Here is a 25,195-nt window from a genome sequence, read left to right as displayed (position 1 = left end):
AACATTTTGATTCTCCTGACCACTCCACCTTGTCCATAAGGGTCAGGATTCTAGAAAAACCATACCATCATACAAACAATCCAACTTTAAGTACCCGTTTTCTTAAAACTTAAAAGTTGGGATGTTTGTGTGATGGTAATTGTTTTCTCTAGAACTCTGAACCTCTTGGACAAGATGGAATGATCTAGGGAATTCAAATGTTTATAGAGAAGTTGATTACCACCATTATTGATCTCAAACCTGTGTCCCGATGTGATGTCTCGCTATAAGGGGTAATTTCTTACTGAATGGGTAATTTCTTACTGTATGGGTAATTTCTTACTGTATGGGGTAATTTCTTACTGTATGGGTAACTTCTTGCACTATATGGAGTAATTTCTTACAATATGGGCGAATCTTTACTATATATGAAGTAATCTCTTACTGTATGGAGTATTTTCTTACTAATTGGGGTAATTTCTTACTACAAGGGATAATTTTTTCCTACTGACTATATGGGGGTAGTTCCTTAATACTATATGTGGAGTAATTTCTTACTATATCGGGTAATTTCTTACTACATGTATATATGGATCCCGTGAGGATCCAGGTTAGAATAGGTCCTCAGTACCCCTTGCTTGTCGTAAGACTAAATGGGACGGTCCTTCGCAGCAGGTGTGGCACAATAAAGAGCCCTCCCTGCTCTAAGGCCGCAAGTGCCAAGCATAGGTCTATATTTTGCAGCCCTTCACCGGCAATGGTGATGTCCCCATATGAGTGAAATATTCTTGAGAGGGACATTAAACAATATACAGTCAGCCAGTCTTACTATATATGGAGTAATTTCCTATTATATGAGGTAATTTCTTACTATATACGGGATAATTTCTTACTATATGGGGTAATTTCTTAATGGGATAATTTCTTGCCATAAATGGGGTAATTTATTATTATATTTTATACTATATCTGCAAAGTTGTTGAAGTCCTTCAAATAACTCGGACAATAATTATTCTCTGGTAATTGAGTTTCATCCTCATTCTTTTTAATTGTATTGACAGGCCCAGACATTTTTCTTAATCCTAAGAAGAAAATAAAACACATTGTTTGCACGGTATCCTACTTTTGGGCATCAGCATTTTGATGCTGCGCTCCAGGTCGGTGTTCGATCAACATGGCGTATGCACTGGAGAAATTATGAGCTTTTGTTTTGATAAACCAAAAGTATCCAGGCAATCATTATCCCAGACAAATGGCCTACCTTTTACAGTCAACCTGTGTAATCACAAAGCGATCTTTGCAAAGTCCTTTATAAACTTCCTATAGGACCCACACAACCCAAGGAAAGATCTTACCTCACTTGCATTGGTGGGGAGCGGCCAATTTTTCACACTATGAAAGGTGAAGATAACGAACAGTGATCAATCTCCTAACTCCTATAAGCAATACAAAATAGAGAGTTGGGCAAACACGGACCCCTGGATATACCAAAGGTAGGATCAGAAGCCTAGGAGGAGTAAGCAGTTTTGATGTTGCTGATTTGAGAAAAGTTTTGCGATTTCAACTTAACTAAAAGATCGTTAGAATTTTTTAGCTCTTCTGAGCCAAAGGCTCAAAGAGCTAATGCTATGGCCATTTGTGCGGTGTGCGTAAACTTTTTAGAAAAAGGGCTATAACTCAAGAACCCCTTGGCCAATTCTTTTCAAATTTGTTACAGGGTATCATTGGCCCAAGGGCTTTCATACATACTAAATAGAGGGATGTGACCCTGTAACAAGGGGAGATAATCAGGAAAATACAAACAAAAGTAGTGGTTGCTAAAAAATCTTCTTCTTAAGAACCACAGGGCAGATTATCACCAAACTTACACATAAGGATGAGGATATGTTGTAGATTAAAAATTGTTCAAGGCATTACCCTGGGGCAAAGGGCGTGGTCTCAAGGTCACTTCAAAGTTGACCTAAATTTAAAAATTTTTTAAATTCCTTAAATCTTAGATATTTTAGTCATTATAAGGACTAGGATCATCAAATTTTGACAGTTGATGCATCTTAGGACCTTGTGTCAAGTTGTCTCAAAAGTAGGTCACGGTGACCTACTTTTTGAATTTTGCAGGTATTTATTTTAAAATTAATTTTGATGCATATCTTGGACACTTTGAAGCCTATGATCATCAAAACTTGTCAGTTGGTGGATCATGGGACCTTGAAATGCGTCAACTGAAAAATAGGTCACCGTGACCTACTTTCTGAATTTTATGGCTTATCATTTATAGATATATTTTAAGTTGTTATTTCAAATACCGAGAGGTTTAGAATCATCAAATCTTGTAAGTTGATGCATCTTGAGGCCTTGAAACATATTTATAAAAAAGTAGGTCACAGTGACCTACTTTTTGAATTTTGCAGATATTCAAATTTCACATTTTCAATTTTAGATGCATATTTTGGGCACTGTAAAACCTAGGATCATCAAACTTTGTCAGTTGATGCGTCTTCAGTCTTCGGTTTGTGTCGACCAAAAAGTAGGTCACCGTGACCTACTTTTGGTATTTGACAGCTAAATTACTATATTTCAGACACTATTTGACCTACAATCATCAAACTTTGTCAGTTGATGCATCTTGAGTCTTCGGAGTGTATCGACCAAAAAGTAGGTCACTATGACCTACTTTTGGCATTTGACAGTTATATTTATATATTTCAGTCACTAATTGCCCTACAATCATCAAACTTTGACAGTTGATGCATCTTGAGTCAACGGAGTGTGTCGACCAAAAGTAGGTCACCTTGACCTACTTTTGGAATTTGACGGCTATATTTATATATTTCATATACAATTTGACCTACAGTCATCAAACTTTGTCAGTTGATGGGTCTTGCATGTTCGAAGGGTTTCGACCAAAAAGTAGGTCACCTTGACCTACTTTTGGAATTGGACGGCTATATTTATATAATTCAGATACTATTTGACCTAGTCATCAAACTTTGTCAGTTGTTGGGTCTTGCATGTTTGAAGGGTGTTGACGAAAAAGTAGGTCACCTTGACCTACTTTTGGAATTTGACGGCTATATTTATATATTTCAGATACTATTTGACCTACAGTCATCAAACTTTGTCAGTTGATGGGTCTTGCATGTTCGGAGTTCGCTGACCAAAAAGTAGGTCACCATGACCTACGATTGGAATTTGGCAGCTATATTTCAATATTCAGATACTAATTGGCATAAAATCATCAAACTTTGTCAGTTGATATTTCTTGGGTTCTCAAAATGTGTAAACCAAAAAGTAGGTCACATTGACCTACTTTTTTTGAATTCTTAGGATTTAACTAAAGATTTAGAATACTAAGAGGCTAAGAATAGAAATGGTGGGGTTGTACAATTTATCAGAAGAGCGATTCTAGGCCCTTGGGCCTCTTGTTAGGATCCACATTTGATTTACACCACTTCTGCCATACATGTATGTAGTCGCACAGAACATTTTACGTTTCTCCCTCACAGCTGTTAATATTTACGTGAAGAGCAAAGATATGAGCTTGGTAGAATATTTACTGGATCCAATAATGTATCTTATTGTAAGGGTTTTTATGTAGTTTAGGAATCCAGTATAGGTACGGTAACTCATATTCACCCGACCCATTGACTGGGATATTAAATGTGTCTAATACTGTTCAAAGCATGGTTTTGAAGAATTTCGTCTTTTGAAAGGGCAGTTGGAATATAAGTAAGATTACCAAAAGTGGAATTAATGCAACGTTCGTTTAAAAGACAGTTGTAATGATTAGTCTTACTAACAAAGACAATGTTGTTACTAGCTTTGTCAGCTGGAACCAAAACATATTCCTCATGTAACCTATCTAATTCTTGTATCACTTCTGGTTTACTAAACACAGAAGGATAGATGGTACGTATGTTTGTTGTAATATTCTAATACGGGGTTTTAATATTCCTCTTATACTTTTAATCCACTCTGACAATGTATCAAGTTCTTTTTCATATTTAAGCCATCGTCTGGCAGAATCCTCGACAGAATTCATAATAGAGATGAGGTTCTCTCGCCAATTCAAAGACTGAGGTTCTCTGTATTTAGGACCTTTTAGAATAAGTGGTTTGAGGTCCTCATTTTCAACTATATCAACATCACCAGTAATGACATGTCCAGCTGGACTATAGTTGAAAGAAGATGAAGAACAAGAACATGTTGGTGGATTAAGTACAAGATGGTCTATATCTAGGCACTGCAAAGCTTGTCTATAATTACGAAGTTTGGATGCAATAGTAGAAGTATATCTGTAGGAAATACTGGGTGTAGATTTGAACTTGGAACGACTGAACTCTTTTATGACTAAGAATGTTGCTTATGTTGACGGCATCTATTCCTTTGTTTACGAAACTGGCAACATGATTTTGAAGGAATATCATCAATGACCCGTGGTGGCCAAAAGAGCCTGTGATTGGCAACATCTATAATCATACAGTTCAGTCGATATTCAGGTGTTGAAAATCCAAGTATAGACTAGCTAAGGCTTCTTGAAATAATGTATTAAAATTCTCAATGGAACAGAGTAAAGTTTTGTGAGAATATGATGTGGGCGTAGTTGTCTGGTGACGTAAGGTAAAGGCGAATCAAACGTGACATCATTTATACTTTGTCTTTTATATGAACGATGTCCGTGACAATCAATCCTTTCTCAGAAATAACGTGGCCCAAGAACTTTACAGATCGCTGGAACAAATTACATTTCTTGACCTTTAATCGCAACCCAGCTGACTGAAGTTTGTCAAACACTCGTCTTAAATTAACCATCATTTCATCAAATGTTTTCCCATTATGATGATATCATCCAGGTATACATCCATACTATGGAGCGCCAAATTAACATAAACTCAAATAATTGAAGATATCTTCAATTATTTGAAGATATCATCAATTCATTTGATGCGCGCAACAATTGAATTAAAGATCTCTTCAAATAATTAATGATATCTTCAATTCTGAATCATTGCGCGCATTACTTGAATTGATGATAGCATTAATTCTTCAGCTGAATTGATGCGCGCTTTAGTTGAATTAATGATCTCTTCAAATGAATTGATGATATCAACAATTGAATTGATGAGCGCTACAATTCAATTGAAGAGAGCAATAATTGATATAATGCGCGCATTAAATCAATTGATGAGAGCAATAATTGAATTGATGCGCGCATTAATTCATTTGATGAGAGCAATATTTGATTTAATGCGCGCATTAATTCAATTATTGCTCTCTTCAATTGAATTAATGATATCTTTAATTCATTTGAAGAGAGCAATAATTCTTTTAGAGAGAGTAACTATATAATTAAAGATATCTTCAATTCAACATATCCACAATTGAATTAATGATCTCTTTAATTGAATTGTTGCTCTCTTTAAAAGAATTGATGCGCGCATTAATTCCTTATACAAAGGCATTGTAAATGATTTAAAGATATCTTCAATTGAATTAAAGAGATCATCAAATTATTTATACCGAGCTCTAAATCAATTATTGCGAGCACTATTTCTACTAAATTGATGCTCTCATCAAATGAATTGAAGAGAGCAATAATTGAATTAATGCGCGCATCAAATGTATTATTGCTCTCATTAATTGAATTAATGCGCGCATCAATTGAATTGAAGAGAGCAATAATTGAATTAATGCGCGCATTAAATCAATTATTGCTCTCATTAATTCAATTGATGCGCGCATTAACTCAATTGATGAGAGCAATAATTGAATTGAAGCGCGCATTAATTCATTTGATGAGAGCAATAAATGATTTAATGCGCGCATTAATTCAATTAAAGAGAGCAATAATTGAATTGATGATATCTTCAAATAATTGAAGATATCTTCAATTATTTGAGTTTATGTTAATTTGGCGCTCCATATACATCCCATTGTAATCCAGCCAATACTGTTTCCATTAATATTCCGAATGTGGCGGATGTACAACAAAGTCCAAAGGACATTACTCGGAACTGAAACATACCTCTTCGTGTGGCAAAAGCTGTATTAAGTTTGTCTGCAAGGTCAAGTTCCACCTGTCAATATCCAGAAAACAAGGTAGAGAACCAGCTGTATCCAGATAATTCTTCCAAGGATTCATTAATCCTGGGCAAAGGATATGCGCCTTTAACTGTGCAAACAACCGCTATGAATTATCTTTTTTTTCACCAACACAATAGGTGAGGCCTCTGTTTGTGGACTGTTAGTCCCCGAGGGTCTCTACAGCCCAGTAGCTAAGTACTTCGTTACTAGCTTGAAAATACGGATGTATATTTAATTGCTGTTATAAAATTTAGAAATTCATTTCAAAATTAAGGATTATCTTCCTCACGCATAGCTCTTATCCTTAGACGAATTTGACTCCACTTTTTTAGCACACTGTTTTTCCCTAAAATAGCTCTAAAACTTCATTGTTATTTTGGATTTCAAACATTTCGGTTGAGCATCACTGAAGAGACATTATTTGTCGAAATGCGCATCTGGTGCATCAAAATTGGTACCGTATAAGTTTCACATTATAGGAGTTATGAGATTGGTCACTGTTCGTTATCTTCACCTCTCATTGATTTTCCCAAGATCATTGTTACTCTTGGCAAACAAAGATGCGTACTTCCATAGAAAAGATTTCACTTCCCTCGCTTGCCTCTTTGTTGGAGTCTTGATACAATTGTTCGATATCAGGTCGCTCTGCTAGATAACAGGAGTCATCCGAGTTTACCTCATCTGTTCCTTGGAATTTTCCAATCCCGGTGTTCTTATACACCACCTTTGGTTCAGGGTCCACATTCAACAACCTTACTGGTACAATATCATTTGAGGGTTGGACAAATGTTCTGGCGGTCAATGGTCTGTTTGTATGGTCTCTTTCTTTAGACTCTACAATGCCTTTGGGTTGTAATTGTCTCTCATTCAAGGTGCATACGTTCCCTGGTACAATTAATTCACTCCGAGGTGGTATGCTGACTGTTTCTTTAGCCACCACTCTGAAGGATTCGAATTTACCTTCGTACACCACCGGAATACTATTATCCTGAAATGACAAGCTAGACACCTTGTTTTGCATCTATGATCATATCAAAACAATTGATCATATCCAATCCCAATATACTCAGACAGAAGATCTTTAAAAATTGGTCAATTTTTGGCAGTTTTTGCCCTATCTCTGAGGCCCCAGGGGTGCACGAGTTCTGAAAACAATTTATGTCTCCCTTGTCCCAAAGATGCTTCCAAACAAATTTGATAGGAATTGCAATAGTACTTATCAAGAAGTTAAAAATGCTATATTCACACATTTAATAACTGACCATTTTGGCCTTACCCTGATATCAAAATCAATACTCCTGGGATCATTAAATTTACAATTTTGGTAAAGTACTATCTGCTTTTTCTAAATATCTATTTAGTTTCAATTTAGTATCAATAGAACTAAAGAAGATGTTATTTAAGTGGTTTACACATAAACACTATATACCAAGTTTGGTCCCGCCCTGGGGTCAGAACTCCTACACCGGGGATCGTGAAATTTTTTTTTTTTTTTTTTTTTTTTTTTTTTTTTTACACATATGCGGTTGTAGAGAAGATTTTTTAAAATTGGTCAATTTTGGCAGTTATTGCCCCGCCTCTAAGGCCCCAGGGGTACAGGAGTCCTGAAATTTACAATTTATGATCCCATTGTCCAAAAGATGCTTCATACGAAATTTGAAAAGAATTGGAATAATAGTTATCAAGGAGTTAAAAATGTGCAATTGTTTACGCACGACGACGGACGACAACAAACTGCAATAGGTCACCTGAGTTTACTCAGGTGACCTAAAAATGTGTGGTAAATGGTTAATTTTATTTCATATTTTCATAAAGAGAAAGTGTATAGATAACTTTCTACCAAGAGATTTGTTTGAAAATAAAATTTCTTTTAAAATATTTTGATAAATCATTCTCTCCCCATAGACTTCAATGTTAAATTCTAGGTGAGATAAATCAAGCGGTAAACAAAATTTGGAATATTCCCATGGTAGATTATTTTTATTTGATGAACCCTTCAAAATTATATCCTGATTACAGCAATCCATTTACTAGATATCAAATATGGTCGTTATACATGTACATTGAATACCTTGATCTGATTTTAGGTAAATTTAGAAGTTCAATTTTTTTCATCCTTTATACGTTTCAGAATTCTCTATTCATCTCCAATAGTCTCTTCGTGATTTTTGAATTTCATAATAAGATAAAGTAAACTACATTTATTTCCTAGAGCGGAGAAATTTTCAGAAACGTTTTAATTTTTGTGTGAAAAGATCTTTAACGTCGATTCAATTAAACCTTAGGCGCAAATAGATCCCACGATCAAATAGATAACACGATCAAATAGACCACACGATCAAATAGATATTTGATCGCACGATCAAATAGATCACACGATCAAATAGACCACACGATCAAATAGATCACACGATCAAAACTTTTTCTTCTTCCAATATTCAACTTTAAATTTATACCTGTTTTTCATTTTGGTAATACATTGGCAAATTCAATGAATTTTGGATTTAAGTACAAAACTGGAAACTTTAAGGCAACTTTTGTATGTCATAGAAACATTTATATCTGAGGGATATATTCCAGAAATGTATGACGCGCCATATTATAATGATTGAAGATATCGTTAATTATTTGAACAAATCGTTCATTCAGTTCTTGAGCGTAATAATTCAATCGATGCACATATCAACTGGATTATTGAGGGCAATAATTGAACTGCATGATGCACGCATCAAATTAGTTATTGCTCTCATCATATTGAATGGATGCGCGCATCAATGTGGTGGAATTATTGCTCGCAAAATTTAAAAATTAGAGCTCGGTAAAATGACTTGATCTCTTTTATTCATTTGAAAATATCTTTGATTATTTACTACTTCTTCTTCCTGTGCAAAGTGAAGGGCCGCTATACTAAGGCATTGCCATTAATAGTGCGCATCAGTTAAGAAGAATTAAGAATCAATAGTATCAATCACGTGGGGATCCGGGTTAAAATGGGTCCTCAGTACCCCTTGCTTGTCTTAGAAGGCGACTAAATGGGGCAGTCCTTCGTTCGGATGAGACCGAAAAACCGAGGTCCCGTGTCACAGCAAGTGTGGCACGCTAAAGATCCCTTCCTGCTCAAAGGCCATAAACGTCGAGCATAGGCCTAAATTTTGTAGCTCTTCACCGGCAGTGGTGACGTCTCCACATGAGTGAAATATTTTCGAGAGGGACGTTAAACAATATTCAATCAATCAATGGTATCATTAATTCAAGTAATGCGCGGGATAATTCAGGGTTGAAGACTATTTTATGTAGGAAATTAATGCCAGCATCAATTTTGTTTAAAGATGGGCAACAGTTCAATCAAAGAGAACATTAATTCAATTGTGGATATTTTGTATAGAGGTATTACTCTCTTCAACTGAATTATAGCGCGCATCAATTCCGCAGAATAATTAATGATGGCAACAATTCAAGTCATGCGCACAATGCTAGTAATTCATATTTAAAGATACCCTTAATCATTTTAAGAGATTTTAAATTGACTTGATGCATGCATCAAATGTACTGATGATATCTTCAACTAATTTAAGAAATCTTCATTTATTTGAGTTTACATTAATTTAGCGCCCCCATTGAAATGATGTTTGAATACTCGATGAGAAACACTTTAATAAGGACACCACGGATACGTCGATTGATAGGATTAACACATCATAGTAATAGAAGCTCCGAAAAAAGATAAATAAAAAATAACTGTTTCCCACCGCTATATATTTATACAATTGCAGCTAGATTCAATTACAATCAGATCTGAATGATCAGCCAACAACAAGGTCTGGGTGGTTGCACACATGGAGGCAATGTGCCAGGTGGTCGTGGCACCGGATGTTGCAGTGGTTGAGGTGGATGTGGTCGTCTGCAGCGTATGTCTGCGTGCAGTTGTTAATACATGGATTGAAAAGATTGTCGTCGCATGCGCAGTAGCACTCTTTGTAGTGACTGTGTTGGTAGCTTGACCTGCAACTTAGGATCACCTCCACAGCCAGTGACATCATCAGGACTCCAAGAAAAACTTTTACAGACATCGTTAGCCTAAAACGTTTAGAAACATTGTTTTTAACTTATACACAACTGTTATTTAATTAATATAACTTTGTTTCACATGGCCAAGAAAGGTGATCTAAAAGTGATATTCGCCTGCTATGGAGCGCCAAATTAACATAAACTCGAATAATTGAAAATATCTTTAATCATTTGAAGATATTATCAATTCATTCGATGCGCGCAACGATATTCCATTAAAGATCTCTTCAAATAATTAATGCTATCTTCAAATCTAAGTTATTGCGCGCATTAATTGAATTGTCGATAGTATTCAACAAGTGAATTGATGCGCACTATAATTAAGTTGAAGAGAGCAACAATTCAATTAATGCATGCATCAATCAAATTAATACCAATACTTATCATTTCCATTAGTGGAACTCTTCAAATTAAAGGCGCGTAAAGTCGTGCTACTGGGACATCATACGTAAACATTACTTTAGGCATACGTAATATAAATTATGGTATCGAATACATATTATAACCGACTGCAAACCACGACACTGATTAAAATTCTAAAGGCAAAAGGAATTGATTATTCTTGCAAGAAAACAGACGAACTTATTAAACTATGTAAAGGAGTGCAGGTACTAAATCTGCCAAATCTGACCGATATAAAGCATCAGTCGCAAGAAGAACTGTGAAGGGAAAAACCAATATGCACATCCGACACAATAACTTTTCTTGTAATTAATGGGATTCATATATTATTAAAATTATTCTGTCAGATTATGAAGACATTCTATTTTACCATACAATTTGGACAGGTTCATATGGCATGGACTTTGTAATCGTTAATGTACCCCCCTCTCTCTCTTTCTCTCTCTCATTTTCAAATATTTATACCCCCCGCAACAAGTTGTGGGGGGGGGGGGGGGGGTTATATACTGGAATCGGGTTGTCCGTCTGTCTGTCCGTCCGTCCGTCTGTAGACGCAATGGTTTCCGGGCTCTAAAGCATTATCCTTTCCACCTATCGTCACCATATCATATATATGCCATGGACTACCCATGGGATGAAAATGTTCCCTATCGATTTTGGGGTCAAAAGGTCAAAGGTCAAGCGCACTGGACATTGAAGTAGCAATATGGTTTCCGGGCTCTAAAGCGTTATCCTTTCCACCTACAGTCACCATATCATACATATGGACTACCCATGGGATGAAGATGTACCCAATCGATTTTGGGGTCAAAAGGTCAACGGTCACGCGCACTGGACATCGAAGTAGCAATATGGTTTCCATTTAAATTCTTTAATGGCTTTTTTCATCGCATGGAGATGCTGTGTTCCTAGATACCTTTTGGATCATAATACTGAAGTTTTACCTATTACCAACACCCTTTGGGAGATTGGGGTGAGCGGCGGGTATTCTTAGTGAGTATTGCTCACAGTACCTCTTGTTTAGAATAAGTTATATATTTGCCAAACTGCAAATTTTTTTTAGACGTTTATAACACTAATTAACACAACAAATGCGTTTCTAAACTGCATGTAAGCTATTTTGAAAATTACAAAATATTGATTGACTTAGGACAGAGAACATCGTTGTTTGGAATTTTTATAAAAGGTGTAGTAGAGTTTAAAAAAAACATGTAACATCCTTGATAAACTAGTGTTAGAATATTTTTAAAATGCAGTTTGACCAATGGATATTTTATTTAAAAGTACACCATGTACTTTAACTTAAAAAAGGGGGGGGGGGGTGCTATGAACGTTTCGTTTATGTCCCAGTAATCTCGCACTTGTTCGCGAGACTTGTGCATTTTCTTACCAATGACGCACAAGAGTCATCAAAGCGCGATAACTCTAATGTGCTGGTAATGAGAAGTATTATAGGCTTTTTTATTTGAAGTAATGTGAGCAATAATTGAATTATCCCCCCCCCCCTCAATTGATTTAAAGATGAGCGCAATAATTCTTTTACAGCGAGCAATTATTTGATAAGAGATATATTCAATTCAACATATCCACAATTGGATTAATGATACATGTATTTCAATTCAAATTGCTGCACTCTTTAGAAGAATTGATGCGCCCATTAATTCCTTAATACAAAATTGCTGTGAATAATTAAAGAGATCATCAAATCATTTATACCGAACTCCAAATCAAAATTTGCAAACAATAATTCCACATGCATATCGATACACATGAATTTAATTATTGTGCGCATTATTTCAATTGATGCGCGCATCAAATCAATAATTGCGCATATCCATTTTATTATTGTGCGCGCGCAATTGAGTAAATAATATCTTGAATTAATTACGCTTTTGTTAATTTGATACTCCATTGTCTGCTTCGTTGTTGAACTGTGACATTATTTTTAGAATAGAAATACTTTTTTGATTTGTTCACTTGGAAATGTACCTAATGACGTATCAGAGGAGGACCTCCGAATCCAACATTATGCATATGTTTAGATCTATGATCTGATAGTCAATTTTTAGATATGCAAAGAACTTCTAAAAGAAAAACAAGATTATCAATTTTGCATCAGTGACGGATCCAGTACCACCCTATTTTCAAATAACGTGTACGTCAAGTATTCAATACTATTATTCAAAGAAGTACTATCCATTTTTGTATAGAAATATGGAAATGTATACGTCTAATTTCGTCACAACTCAGTGCGTAGATATAGGGCGCTTACCCCCCCCCCCCCCCCCCTTGCCACTCACCCCGGTCAGAAATTTCTGGATCCGCCATTGTGTACCAACGTTAAACACAAACCATTGTTTATACACTGTATTTTTTTTTTTTAAATCGGTCACTTTTTAAAACTTAGAATTTAATCCCTGCAGATTTAAAGTAAGAAATACCTGGTATTCTAACCGCTACTTTCGGCAATTTTATCGTGGTGTCTTTACTAGGACTTATATAGAACAAGATAATGTTTCAATGTCGTCAGAACGATCCAGATAACACGAGATAAGCAGTCGTTGGCCTCTGTCCGAGCGCTGACTGTTCTCGACTTAGTCAAAAGAAAATGAACCCGGTAGTCATATCTAAATTATCAGTCTTAACCATTCCGCTAAACTACGTCCTTCAAAAACATCCGTTCCGATGACTCAATCGTCGGCCACCAACAAGAAATCGGTGATGAACAAAACCCAACTAGACTTAGTTTTACTATCTCTAGTTAATTGTGAAACAAAGGGCATGACCTTGAGAGGCATCCCCTCGCAACATATACCGATACCTTGTTCATTGTCCCTAACCTTGACCTTTGACTCTTTGATGCATCTTTGTAACAAGCTGGAATGATACAAATTGTATACACAATGTATCTTTGCGGTCAACATATAAAGAATGCCCCAAATATACCAATGACTGTTTACTATGGTTCCTGTTGTCTTTTTTTTTTTGGTTGTTGCTATGGGTCCTGGTTGCCACTTGCCATGGTTAAAAATTCCAAAATTTGAAGAAAAAAATAACGATTTTTAATCTGCATCTACCCTGGGATCATGAAATTTACAATTTTGGCAAAGGGATTTCTGTTGCATTCAGTTTCAATTTCATATCATAAGCATTTCGTTATTTTCAACCATTGTTGTGGAAATCATAACATCATTAGTTTAAGGTATTAAATGTATATTAATGAAACCAAATGTTTCCAGAGATCTGTGATTTTTTTTGGTGTTCAAATCAATTGTTATCTCCCAAAATGAGGAATTTTAACATATTTATTGATCATAACTTGTTTTCAGTGTAATCTTGTATAATGAATTCTAAAATATGGAATTCTTTGTTTTGATACTAGAAATTGTTTTCATGAAAAAAACGTATCCCCAAATTGGATGTGCTACAAATGAAACCTCCCCTTAATATACTGCATGGCATGGAGGAGAAAGAATGGGCAGGAACAAAGACATTATGATTGATTGATTGTATATTGTTTAAGGTCCCTCTCGAGGATTTTTCACTCATATGGAGACGTCACCATTGCCAGTGAAGGGTTGCAAAATTTAGGCTTATGCTCGGCACTTTCGGCCTTTGAGTAGGGAGGGATCTTTATCGTGCCACACCTGCGGTTTCATTCGGAGGATCGCCCCATTTAGTCGCCTCTTACGACAAGCAAGGGATACTAAGGACCTATTCTAACCCGGATACCCACGGGACATCGATAAGCTACATAGGAGAAGAGTTCACAGACTATTTTACACCGTCCACCCCCTTAGATCCATTATAACTTAGAGGGAAATAATTGGATCCCCTTGTCCCGACAATATTCGCATCTGCTAATGGCAATGAAGCATTGTACAAAGTTTCAAGTCGATCCAATGAGCCATGTAGGAGGAGAAGCGTTCACAAGATTTTGTGACAGTCAGACGGACAGAAAGTACAAAAACATGTCTCCCCTGGAAGAGAGGAGACATAATAAAAGTCATTCATTGTTTCCAGAAATCTGTGGTTTTTGTGTGTAATAATCCGTCGTTTCCCCCTAAAATGAGGAATTTTAACACATCCATTAGCCATGATTTTTTTTTCAGTGTAATCTTATATGATGAATTCTAAAATATGGAATTATTTATTTTGTCATGTTCTGTTTAACATAAAAGTTATTCATTGTTTTCAGAAATCTGTTACTTTTTTGGTTGTAAAAACCCGTCGTTTTCCCCCAAAATGAGGAATTCTAACACAAGTATTGGTCATATTTTTTTTCAGTGTAATTTTATAATATTATGAATTCTAACACAGGCCTTTAAAGGGGAGATAATTACAAGAATGCCAAAAATAGGGTGGGGTCATTTAAAAATCTACTTCTCAAGAACCACTGAGCCAAAGGAGCTGGAATTTACATGAAAGCTTCTTGACATAGTGCAGATTTAAGTTTGTTCAAATCATGGTCCCCGGGGGTAGGTTGGGGTCACAATAGGGAATCAAAGTTTTACATGGGAATAAATAGGTCGAATCTTTAAAAATCTTCTTCTCAAGAAACACAAGGCTAGGAAAGTACAAATTTACATGAAAGCTTCCTAGCATAGTGCAGACACAAGTTTGTTAAAATCATGGCTCCTGGGGGTAGGATGGGGCCACAATAGGGGATCAAAGTTTTACATGCGAATGCCTAGGTAAACGCTTTGAAAATCTTCTTCTCAAGACCCACTGGGCTGGGAAAATACAAATTTACATGAAAGCTTCCTGACATAGTGCAGACTCAAGTTTTTAAAATCATGGCCCCCAGGGGTAGGATTGGGCCCACAATAGGGGCTTAAAGTTTTACATACAAATATATAGAGAAAATCTCTAAAAATCTTCTCAAGAACTATTGTTTTAAAGAAGTTTACATTTACATGAAAGCTTCCTGACACAGTACACATTCAAGTTTGTAAAAATCATGGCCCCCTGGCGGTAGGTTGAGGCCAGAATAAGGATCAAAGTTTTATATGCGAATATATAGGAAAAATCTTTAAATATGGGCCAAGGTGACTCAGGTGAGCGATGTGGCCCATTGGCCTCTTGTTTCATTATTTTGCTCCTAAATTCAGAGAATGTACGAAAATCAATCTAAAGATGGCTAATATTGATGACACTAATCGCAATTGATCAGAATAACAGTAAAATAGATTGTTTTGACATTGGGCAAATTTTGGCCCTTAATGCCCCTTGTCCTTTCGTTTAAAGAAAGTTTAATCCTATGATATTTACAATCCACTTTCACGGGGCCAGTCCACAGGTGCTCGGTTGTCAGATATTGAAGTTTTGTATTATTTGTTCCCGAATTAAAAAAAAGTACTTTTTTAATGTACACATGATACACCTTTTTTAAAACCTCGAAAAAGGCGGATTTTGGTGGTGGGTTTTATTTATATAATTTATTATTCGGACACAAATCATGCAAAACTTCAATTTATTATTCGGGAACAAATAATACAAAACTTCAATAACTGACAACCGAGCCCCTGTGGCTGAGCCAAGGGCTTGTTGGGACTCGTAAGGACGACCAGATAGGAACTTTTTAAGTTTTGAAAAACGGAAAAAGTCGCATGGGGCTAGATCTGGAGAATATGGTGGGTGTGGCAAGAAGGTAACCTTCTCCGACTTCAAACATTGCCTCACAAACTCAAATGTATGTGATGGAACATTTTCATGAAGTAGACGAACATGCCTAAATCCTGACACAGGGCGTCGTTTATGATAATATTTCTTGAGCTTTTCTAAGTATAACATCTTGGTAATACCGACTTGTAACACCTTTGCCCTTCGGCACCGGAATTGTTTTTTGTGCTTATGGTTCTTTTGGCAACTACAGGCCTTCTACCGTGTTTAATTAGCCATATTTTGTTTCCAATTTTTCTTACTGGTTCGAAATAGTGAACCCATGTAACAATGTTTGCAAATTGTCTTTGATTGAATTTGGGAAACATTTTGATCAATTGCTTAGCGGTTTGTACTCGTACCCGTTTTTGGTCATATTTCAATACTAGTATATGTGGTATCCATCTGGCAGAAATCTTTCATACTTTCAAAATGAAATGCACCCGCGAAACCGATATGCCAATCTAATTAAAATCAGATCCTAGTATACGTTCACAATCGCAATGCAGAGTGTGCGGCACGGATTTAAGAAGTCTGATTTTAATTAGATTGAGCGATATGCCAACAGTTTTGTCAATATCACGAATCGTGTATCTGCCATCACTTTGAATTATTTCCCTGCCTTTGAGACATTTGCTTTGCCTGTTAGTCACAGGTCGGCCAGATTCTGTTCCATCTTTGACGGTCTCTGTGCCAGTCAGAAATTTCTTTTCCACCTACGAACTGTCTCATAAGATACTTTATCAGACCCATAAACTTCCCCCAATTCAGTAAAAAGCTGCATTACCGAATGACCGAGTTTTGTGCGAACTTTTATATAAGCTCTAATTTCTTCAATATTCTCAACACATTTTTACAAGTGGTCAACGACTGGATCTATTGAAATGACCACAGCTTAAAACTATGTGGAACTGAAGGCTCGTGTTTATACGGTTGGAAAGGTATTGAATAGAGCAATTCAAGAGTATCATCATCCACGAAATCGTGCAAAGCGTTATCGCGTTGTGGTACAATACACATTGCATATCGAATAGCCCTCGTATATATATGTACTATATTTATCAATTAAAATTCATACGAGCAAAGCACAGATGGCTCATCTGACGTCAGCTATCACAAAGCAGAGACGGCTCATCTGACGTCAGCTATCACAATGCACATATGGCTGATCTGACGTCGGCTATCACAATGCACATATGGCTGATCTGACGTCGGCTATCACAAAGCAAAGACGGCTGAAGAAAATGTTTACTCGGTTACACCCACATGATAACGAACAGTGATCAATCTCACACAACTCCTAAAAGGAATACAAAATAAAGAGTTGGACAAACGGGCCCCTAGAAATACCAGAGGTGGGATCAGGTGCCTAGGAGGAGTAAGCATCCCCCGTCGACCGGTCACACCCGCCGTGAGTCCTATATCTAGATCAATCATTTTTATATTACTATACTATATACTAACTTCACAATGGTAATTTTAATTAAGGCTTTTGCAATGCAGTTTATCTAAAACCTATTTATTTTAAAACAATAACCGAACAACTGATCTCCCTAAATTACAGAACAGGAGAACAATAAATTACATACCTATTCTAAATATGCAACATACATGTAAATGTATAAGAAATATATAGAAATATTATCCATATACTGTATGTTTGAAGGTCTAACACTCAAATCATGTTGTTTTAAAAATTGAATTTAGAATTTCATTAATTTGTCAACAGAAGGAATCTGATCACGATTTGTCCTACATGTTCGTCCTGATCGCATTTCGTGCCTTCAATATTCGTTGTTATTCCTCCCAATATATTATCGTATTGCAATACAGTACTTGGTAACACATTAATTCACAAATGAACATAGAGATTTTATATTGACTTTATTTGATTGTAACAGTGTAAAGTTGATTCCATTCCTAACGTCAACAAAATGGTGCTTTGCCTTGATGAAATTGTCGTAACAAAGAAAACTCAATCTGTTCAGAGCAAAACTGAATTCTGCCAAGACTACTGTATACAAATTTCAGCTACTCAAAATTCAGTTTACAGAATGATAAGCAAAAGTCTGTCTATCTTAGATCCATAAAGCACGCTTTGGTGGAAATGACCGAAATGTGCTCCCGTGGGACAGATTTTGTGTGGTATGAAAATCTAAGCAACACATTAACTGTAAAATTCCTTACAGAATCAACGTACAACTTCATTAGAGTATAAAATTGATGATAGCTATAGGAGTAGACATGGCTTCTACATTGTACATCTGGCGAAGACAAAAACTGGCTCCTCTTCTGACAATGCATGTGCAAAATAGTGTAAGTAAAATAAGATAAACAAGCTCTGCTCTACATGCTACTTGGATGTTAAGCTGGAAGTACAATCCAAGACAAAAAAAAAAAAAAAAACCCTGCTACATTTACAGTTAAGTAATAATCTCTTTGTTTTTATAAATGTATATAAATGTCTGGACCCTGCCCCCCCCCCCCCCCCCCCCCCCCCCCCCCCCAAATTTGACATACTGAAATTTTGATCTGTCCGGGGGCACAATGCCAAGTATGTGAACAGAAAGTACGCCAGCATCTCCAATACATTGTTGTCCTCTGTATAAAAAATGTGACCTCCATTATACAGATTTGTTGTTTTTTTTAAACTTCTGATCAGTTTCTGGAAAAAGGTATGTTAGATTTGAAACACTACAGACCACTGTGCCCGCTTGTGATTAAGAGATGCAAACATGTTTGAGGGGGTAAAAATTATGTGTGTGGCCTAAAATCCCAAACCAATCGTAAAACTTTTTTTTTGATAATTTTAAACCTGAAACAGAATGAGGCAAATATACTATAGAGTGCAGCTTCCTGCCTTGAGAAACTCTCACTACAGTCCTTAAGGTCATTATTCCTGTCCTCTGTCACTCCACTCACAAACATGTAAACCAATCGTTCATTAAGAAAGTCTATAAATAACAACAAAACATATGTACATATTTCGTAATTATAACTTCTATGGGGAAACAAATTACATACCTATTCTAAATATGCAACATACATGTAAATGTATCATAAGAAATATATAGAAATATTATCCATATATAATGTATATTTCTAATCAAAGAGGAAAATTAAAATGATCACAGATTTTTGTTTCAATAACAAGGAAAAACAGTCATAATATAAAAACAACTGAAACTTCAGCTAACACCGTTTTTTGGACTAGAACTTAACATAAACACAAGTGCATGACATGCCACTTTAACTACACGTAATTTACAACATTGACGTATACTCTATGCATAATTGTTAACAAATACAACTACTCACATAAAAATGTCCACAAATTAATAACGTAACAAAACTTGCCGTAAAAACCTATCATTACAAACATGTGCAGATAAATCTGTACATCAACTTGTCAACAGTTTTCAAACATTCAAAATAACATGCCGAGTCTTGCCTATAGGAGTTTTTTCAGGTATATATACATGTAGTGGTTATATGGGTAGGACGAAACAGCTTGTGTTTTATCAATTTCTGTCCTTCAATGCCCATTTAAGCTAAATCCTTCCCTTTTTTAAAAAGATTTGATTTGTTTGTGGGATCAAAATGTGCAGAAATTTCATTCAATTTTGAAAAATCCTTGAAATAAATGGTGTCACTTCGTAGGCTCCACTCTGTCAGTGGGCATACTTTGCACTACATGAAACAGTCTAGCACATTTCTTACAGGATTTGCATATTTTGCATGATACATGCATAAATATAACACTATTCAGAGAACACAACAATATAACACATTCAGACAGTATGCATGCTTCTACAGCCAATGAGGGATATATTACATACACTGTTGTTTCATATCTTCCTCCATTTTTTTTTTAAAAATTGGAAATCTACCTCATTCTACAGAACAAGTGTGACATGAAAAATACAGTTAGATGAAAACATTTATGATTAAATGTACTATTCAAAAATGTCTCATTTAAATTATCAACTAATGCAGCAGGCCACTTTATGCATGAGTAACGTGCCCTTTTCTCTACCATACATTCACTTAAAATTGCATACTCTACTATAAATTTGAAAAAGGTTAATCACATAGAGAAAGTTAACATACTAAACCCTAACTAATGCTATGTTCGTGGGCTGTTGTTATTATAACCACTATCTAAGGAGGTTGTTGAGCCTTTACGAGAATGACCAATCGTCGACGATGATGAATGATGACCAGCCAATGAGGAGCTGGTAAACAACTTGTACCAGCCAATGACAATGTTTGAAAGGTCTAAGTGATCTAGGAGTATTTGTGCCACACCCATGAATACTTTACGATCCATTCTTCCATAATCTCCCCACACAGTAACCTGAAACATCAAAGTTTTCTCAGTTTTAATGCCGTATTTCTTCTTACAAATTCTATCATCAAAATAATGTGTGCAGTAGACAGCTCAGGGTTAAAAGTTAACTTGATGAAGAAAGTTTTGCTAGAAGTTAATTTTTCTTATACTAAAACCATCCCTATTTGTATATACAGTCAATCTCAAACTCGATGGGGCCCCAAAAATACTACCGAAATATTCTGTCAGGGTTTGAGGTATTAAGGTTTAAATACATAACCAAAATGTAGGTTGGGACTTCCAACTCACTTCAACATATCCAAAGAATTCAAGATATTGATGTTCGAGATACACAACGCGGTTGAGTTAAGGCTTTCCCTATAAAAAATTTAATACCAGTGCTGTACATAAATATACTTTACCGCACTGACACATTGCACGACGTCACAATGAAAATTACGTCATGACGAAGGTCATGACGTACATATCTACAGTCCTTTTGTGGTTGGAAATGTCAAAATATTGTTTCGTTATTTACCACCGCTGTCAAACGGTAAACTGCAACCGCATAAAAGTTTCTGTCAAATGCGTTATATTAATTCTCTTTAATATTGAAAAAGTTCCAATTTCTTCTTTATATAGCATACATGCTAAAGTAATATCCATATTATATTGTGATCTTGATATCACCCCTAATCTACACGTATAGTTACTTTCACAATGGACTCATTTGCATAAACAGGGTTTCCGTACATAAAAATTTCATCATTGGCACGACACTCCGAGGTTTTTAAGTGAAAGATGTTTGATTTATGTGACATGTGAACTTCAGTGCCAAAGGAAAGTTGGGGGAGGAAGTTCTGGCTTCAACAGAAAATATGTTTTTCAGGCTAGATTCAACTTCGTATGTGCAAAAATCGCTGCATCTTGCATATTCAATGCAAAAATTAGACATGTTACAAGTCACAATAAACTTGCTCTCAGCACTTTTCAAATTAAGAAATTAATATGCTTTGAAGTTATATTAACTTCAACTTGCATTGATATCTGGATATCGTGCCAATTCAACGATTTATACATACACGATACGTTTTTATCTTGATATTTGATCACGTGATACAGAGTTGATGTAGAGACTGTCGGTGTGGTGAACAATGTATAAGAGGTCAATGTGCACTTAATGATATATACATATTGTTTTTGTATAAAAGGGTTGTGTTTACAGAATTTGTCACAAATTGATCTGTTTATTAACGCTTTTTTCCTGACATATTTCTATGGCCCTACTTAACACAACTGCGAAGTTAAATTGTAACTAGTGGGATAAGAATCTGGGTGACAGGTGTGTTTACCTGCAGTATCTTCCCTCTGTAGTCCTCGGTGAAGGCTAACTGTTGTTGATACAGGGGGTCCAGGGTGCGACGCGCCACCGTTGTCTTTTGCTTCTCTGTGCAGTGTTTGCCGTCAATCAGGTACACCTTCACGTATGGGGCTGTCCAAAACATGGCAATTTTTTAAATATGGAAGATTTGGAAATTTTTTCTTACATAAAAATGTTTATGAATTGATAACCTAACAAAATTCTCCATAAAAACTTCTGCATACTTGATCATTGTTTACACAGTTACCGGTAGGAACATGCAACCGGTAGGAACATGCAGTTACGTTCCTGCATCTTAAAATCAATGAGGCATGTTATGTGGAGACCCTGACCTTTTAACATCTTGAAATGAGGCACTTTTCTTGATACATGTAAGCAAGGAGATTGTATGTTATCAGTGAATTACACAAACCATATCATGGATTTAGTCTGTTTTGTAGAAAATAATGAAATATGAACCTGGAAGTATTTTGGCTCCTGCTTTTGGAATGAGGCCACGTGCTCGGATGACTTCCACCTCCAGGTGGTGCTTCCTGTCGTACAAGCTCAACTGGATCTCCCCTAGACAGGCAGAGCCAAGAACTTGGCGACCAACAAGCTGAGCCGGCCCCAGACCCTCAATGAAGTCTCCAAATTGTCCCTCCGGTCCAAGTCTCATTCCTGTGGGATTCAGCCAGAGGCTAAGGAGATAAAAGTACATTATCAAAGCTACAATCATGCCACAAAATATGTGTGAACAAGAGGTCCATGGTCCTTAATGGTCACCTAAGTATTGTACAAGGAGACACTAAAACTAGAAGTGTCGCTGGTGAGATTAGTGGGTATTCCATTTGAGATATGAGGTAATGACTATTTCAAAAACATCACTTGGGTTTCATTCTTGTAGGCATTTAAGAATAATTGAAATCAGAGTCTAGGTTGAGAATGACTATATTTCTATTATACAATTTTAAGTTGACACCCCCAAATTGTAAGCTGCCTGCCAATCAAACATTTAACAATAGATCTCAGGTGGAGTGACATCTGCAGACACTGTGGTCTGGGGCTACCCCAGAGAGGTGTTTTGATAACAATAACAGCCAGTATCTACAGGCATTCTTTAGATCTTGAGGAAGCCCAGTATACCTGAGTTTTGATAGCAATGACCTGTCCACATCTGCTATTTTCTTGTAATTCAATTGTTTTTAAAAAGGCTCCTGAACAATGCAATTTCAATGTAATTGTAATTTCCCCCCTCTAAATACCTGTATATGTATTATAAATTACACAATCAAAAACCAAACAATAATTTGCACAATAATTTCTAAAACTTGTAACCTATTGAAATAATTTGTCATCAATTTATGATACCTCTATATTATAACAGGAATTATTCATTGAGTCAATGACAGAGAGAGAGAAAGAGGGGGTGGGTGTAGAATGTGTGTCAGCTACCCTTAGGATTAATACAACCATTATTCAAACACTATGTCCAAAGAAACTCTGCAGAGGTCCCTGAGACAGGTCCTGTGTATATTAAAACTATATTAAAAAAAAAAGCATGGACAGGTAGATTTCTACCATGTTCTGTCTCTGTGTATTTCTTTGAGTGCCATGGGATATAGCAATTAACACCTTGGTAGACCCTGGCCACTCCAGGTAAATAACATCTGTTTAGATTAGGCTCCGCCTACATTTTCACTGACCATATGGTCATGAGATGGGTCTTTAAACAACTCTACAATGATACATCATATACTCGACTTTCTAAGGCTTTGATTTTTCACACTCATGAAACCCAGTACTACCCCCACTTGTAGGGGTACCATTCTCAATCTTTCCAGTGACTGATTTCTTGCACTCTAGTTAATTATCTCTTGTCAGTGTTTAACACATCCTAGTATCATTTCACATCAGGCATTCATTATTTCTGTGTATCAAACTGACTTCTGATATCTCACACTTACACAATGCCAGACTCTCTGCTTATGACTTCTGATATCTCACACTTACACACTGCCAGAGTTGCTGCTTATGACTTCTGATATCTCACACTTACACACTGCCCGAGTCGCTGCTTATGACTTCTGATATCTCACACTTACACACTGCCCGAGTCGCTTTTAATGACTTCTGATATCTCACACTTACACACTGCCCGAGTCGCTGCTTATGACTTCTGATATCTCACACTTACACACTGCCAGAGTCGCTGCTTATGACTTCTGATATCTCACACTTACACACTGCCAGAGTCGCTGCTTATGCTCCCAATGCTGCCGTCTGTGGAGTCCTTACTGGGTTGTTTAACCAGGCCTCTCCCCGACAACACCTCCTCGCTACGCTGGATCGAGCTCTTTTTCTTTCCGTCAGACAGTTGGGAAGCACTGCTACTTCTGCGCTGAAGTCCGATTAGCGACCCAATCTTGTGACCCAGACTTGGTCGCCGTCGACGACCCTCCGTGACACATGACCCGACTTCCGAGTCTGACATACTACCACTGTTGTTTTGTTTCTGGAAGCCTTGACCATCACTGGTTGGGGTGCGCACTGTCGGTTGCTGTTGTCGGGGAATTGTGGACTTGGTATTTATTTTCTCTTTAAATTGACTGAAAGTTATGGAAGAACTAATGAGTACAATAATAACAAGTGGTGGTCTCCCCTCTCCTGTTAGTTACATACAGTACTATCACTACAATCCAACAAGTACTACAATGGTAAACCAGTGCATGCAAGTTCCTGTGTTTTATTTTTAATTTGATAGCATGACATTATTAGTTATGTAGACACTTTGAAAAAAATCATATTGGGAGAGGCGTAAGGACCCCATACATTTCCGTATTACCCCTCTAACTGTCTTCACAACGAATTTATCCTATCAATGATTTTACCTATACATTAATTAAAGGTACATTCTTGATGCTTTTCTAATGTACATGACAACTGTCATAATAAATGATTGCAATATATGTATTCTTGAGGTACTTTATCAAACGTACAACAATGAAAACATTTAAACCATCAACAGGATAAAAACAAGTTTTTCAACAAACTGTAAATTTAGAAATGAATTCATTTGTTTTCGTACACCTACAACGACATAATATGCGCTGACTCCAGTGACAGGGTATATGTATTCTCATGATGTCATAGTACACATATATGGTCAGTAAACCACGTGGAAGGGGCATATTGAATATATTAGGTTAGTAAAAGACATAACATCGTTGTATGTAATATTGGTTTCAGCCATTCCAAGATTTTTATCAGAGGCAGGATAAGGAAATCTAGCTGCATCTGATTTTTAACACTTA

The 25,195-nt window shown here is 36.3% G+C and overlaps 1 protein-coding gene and 1 long non-coding RNA gene across 7 annotated transcripts in view; both read right to left on the bottom strand.

Moving 5' to 3' along the window:
- Positions 1 to 9,795: 9,795 nt before the first annotated feature.
- Positions 9,796 to 13,155, bottom strand: LOC125646387 (uncharacterized). The gene is made up of 2 exons (XR_007359701.2): positions 12,972 to 13,155; positions 9,796 to 10,137 (listed from the first exon to the last, which is right to left on the bottom strand). It is a non-coding gene; the product is annotated as an uncharacterized LOC125646387 (long non-coding RNA).
- Positions 13,156 to 19,169: 6,014 nt separating this feature from the next.
- LOC125645909 (regulating synaptic membrane exocytosis protein 2-like) overlaps positions 19,170 to 25,195 on the bottom strand; it is a 51,080-nt gene continuing 45,054 nt past the window's right edge. For 5 of the 6 annotated variants that reach the window (XM_048871907.2, XM_048871908.2, XM_048871910.2 and 2 more), the window contains 4 exons: positions 24,125 to 24,490; positions 22,362 to 22,582; positions 21,874 to 22,013; positions 19,170 to 20,548 (listed from right to left, as the gene is read on the bottom strand). In XM_048871907.2, coding sequence (XP_048727864.2) covers positions 20,318 to 20,548; positions 21,874 to 22,013; positions 22,362 to 22,582; positions 24,125 to 24,490 — 958 coding nt within the window. In that variant the 3' untranslated portion in view covers positions 19,170 to 20,317. Of the gene's footprint in view, positions 20,549 to 21,873; positions 22,014 to 22,361; positions 22,583 to 24,078; positions 24,491 to 25,195 lie in introns of those variants that run through there. The other variant, XM_048871911.2, reaches the window with a different exon arrangement.

This window comes from Ostrea edulis, chromosome 6 (genome assembly GCF_947568905.1).
Source record: "Ostrea edulis chromosome 6, xbOstEdul1.1, whole genome shotgun sequence".
Classification (NCBI taxonomy): domain Eukaryota; kingdom Metazoa; phylum Mollusca; class Bivalvia; order Ostreida; family Ostreidae; genus Ostrea; species Ostrea edulis.
The sequence above is the reverse complement of the archived record's forward strand: the minus strand, read 5'-3'. Positions and strand labels throughout refer to the sequence as shown.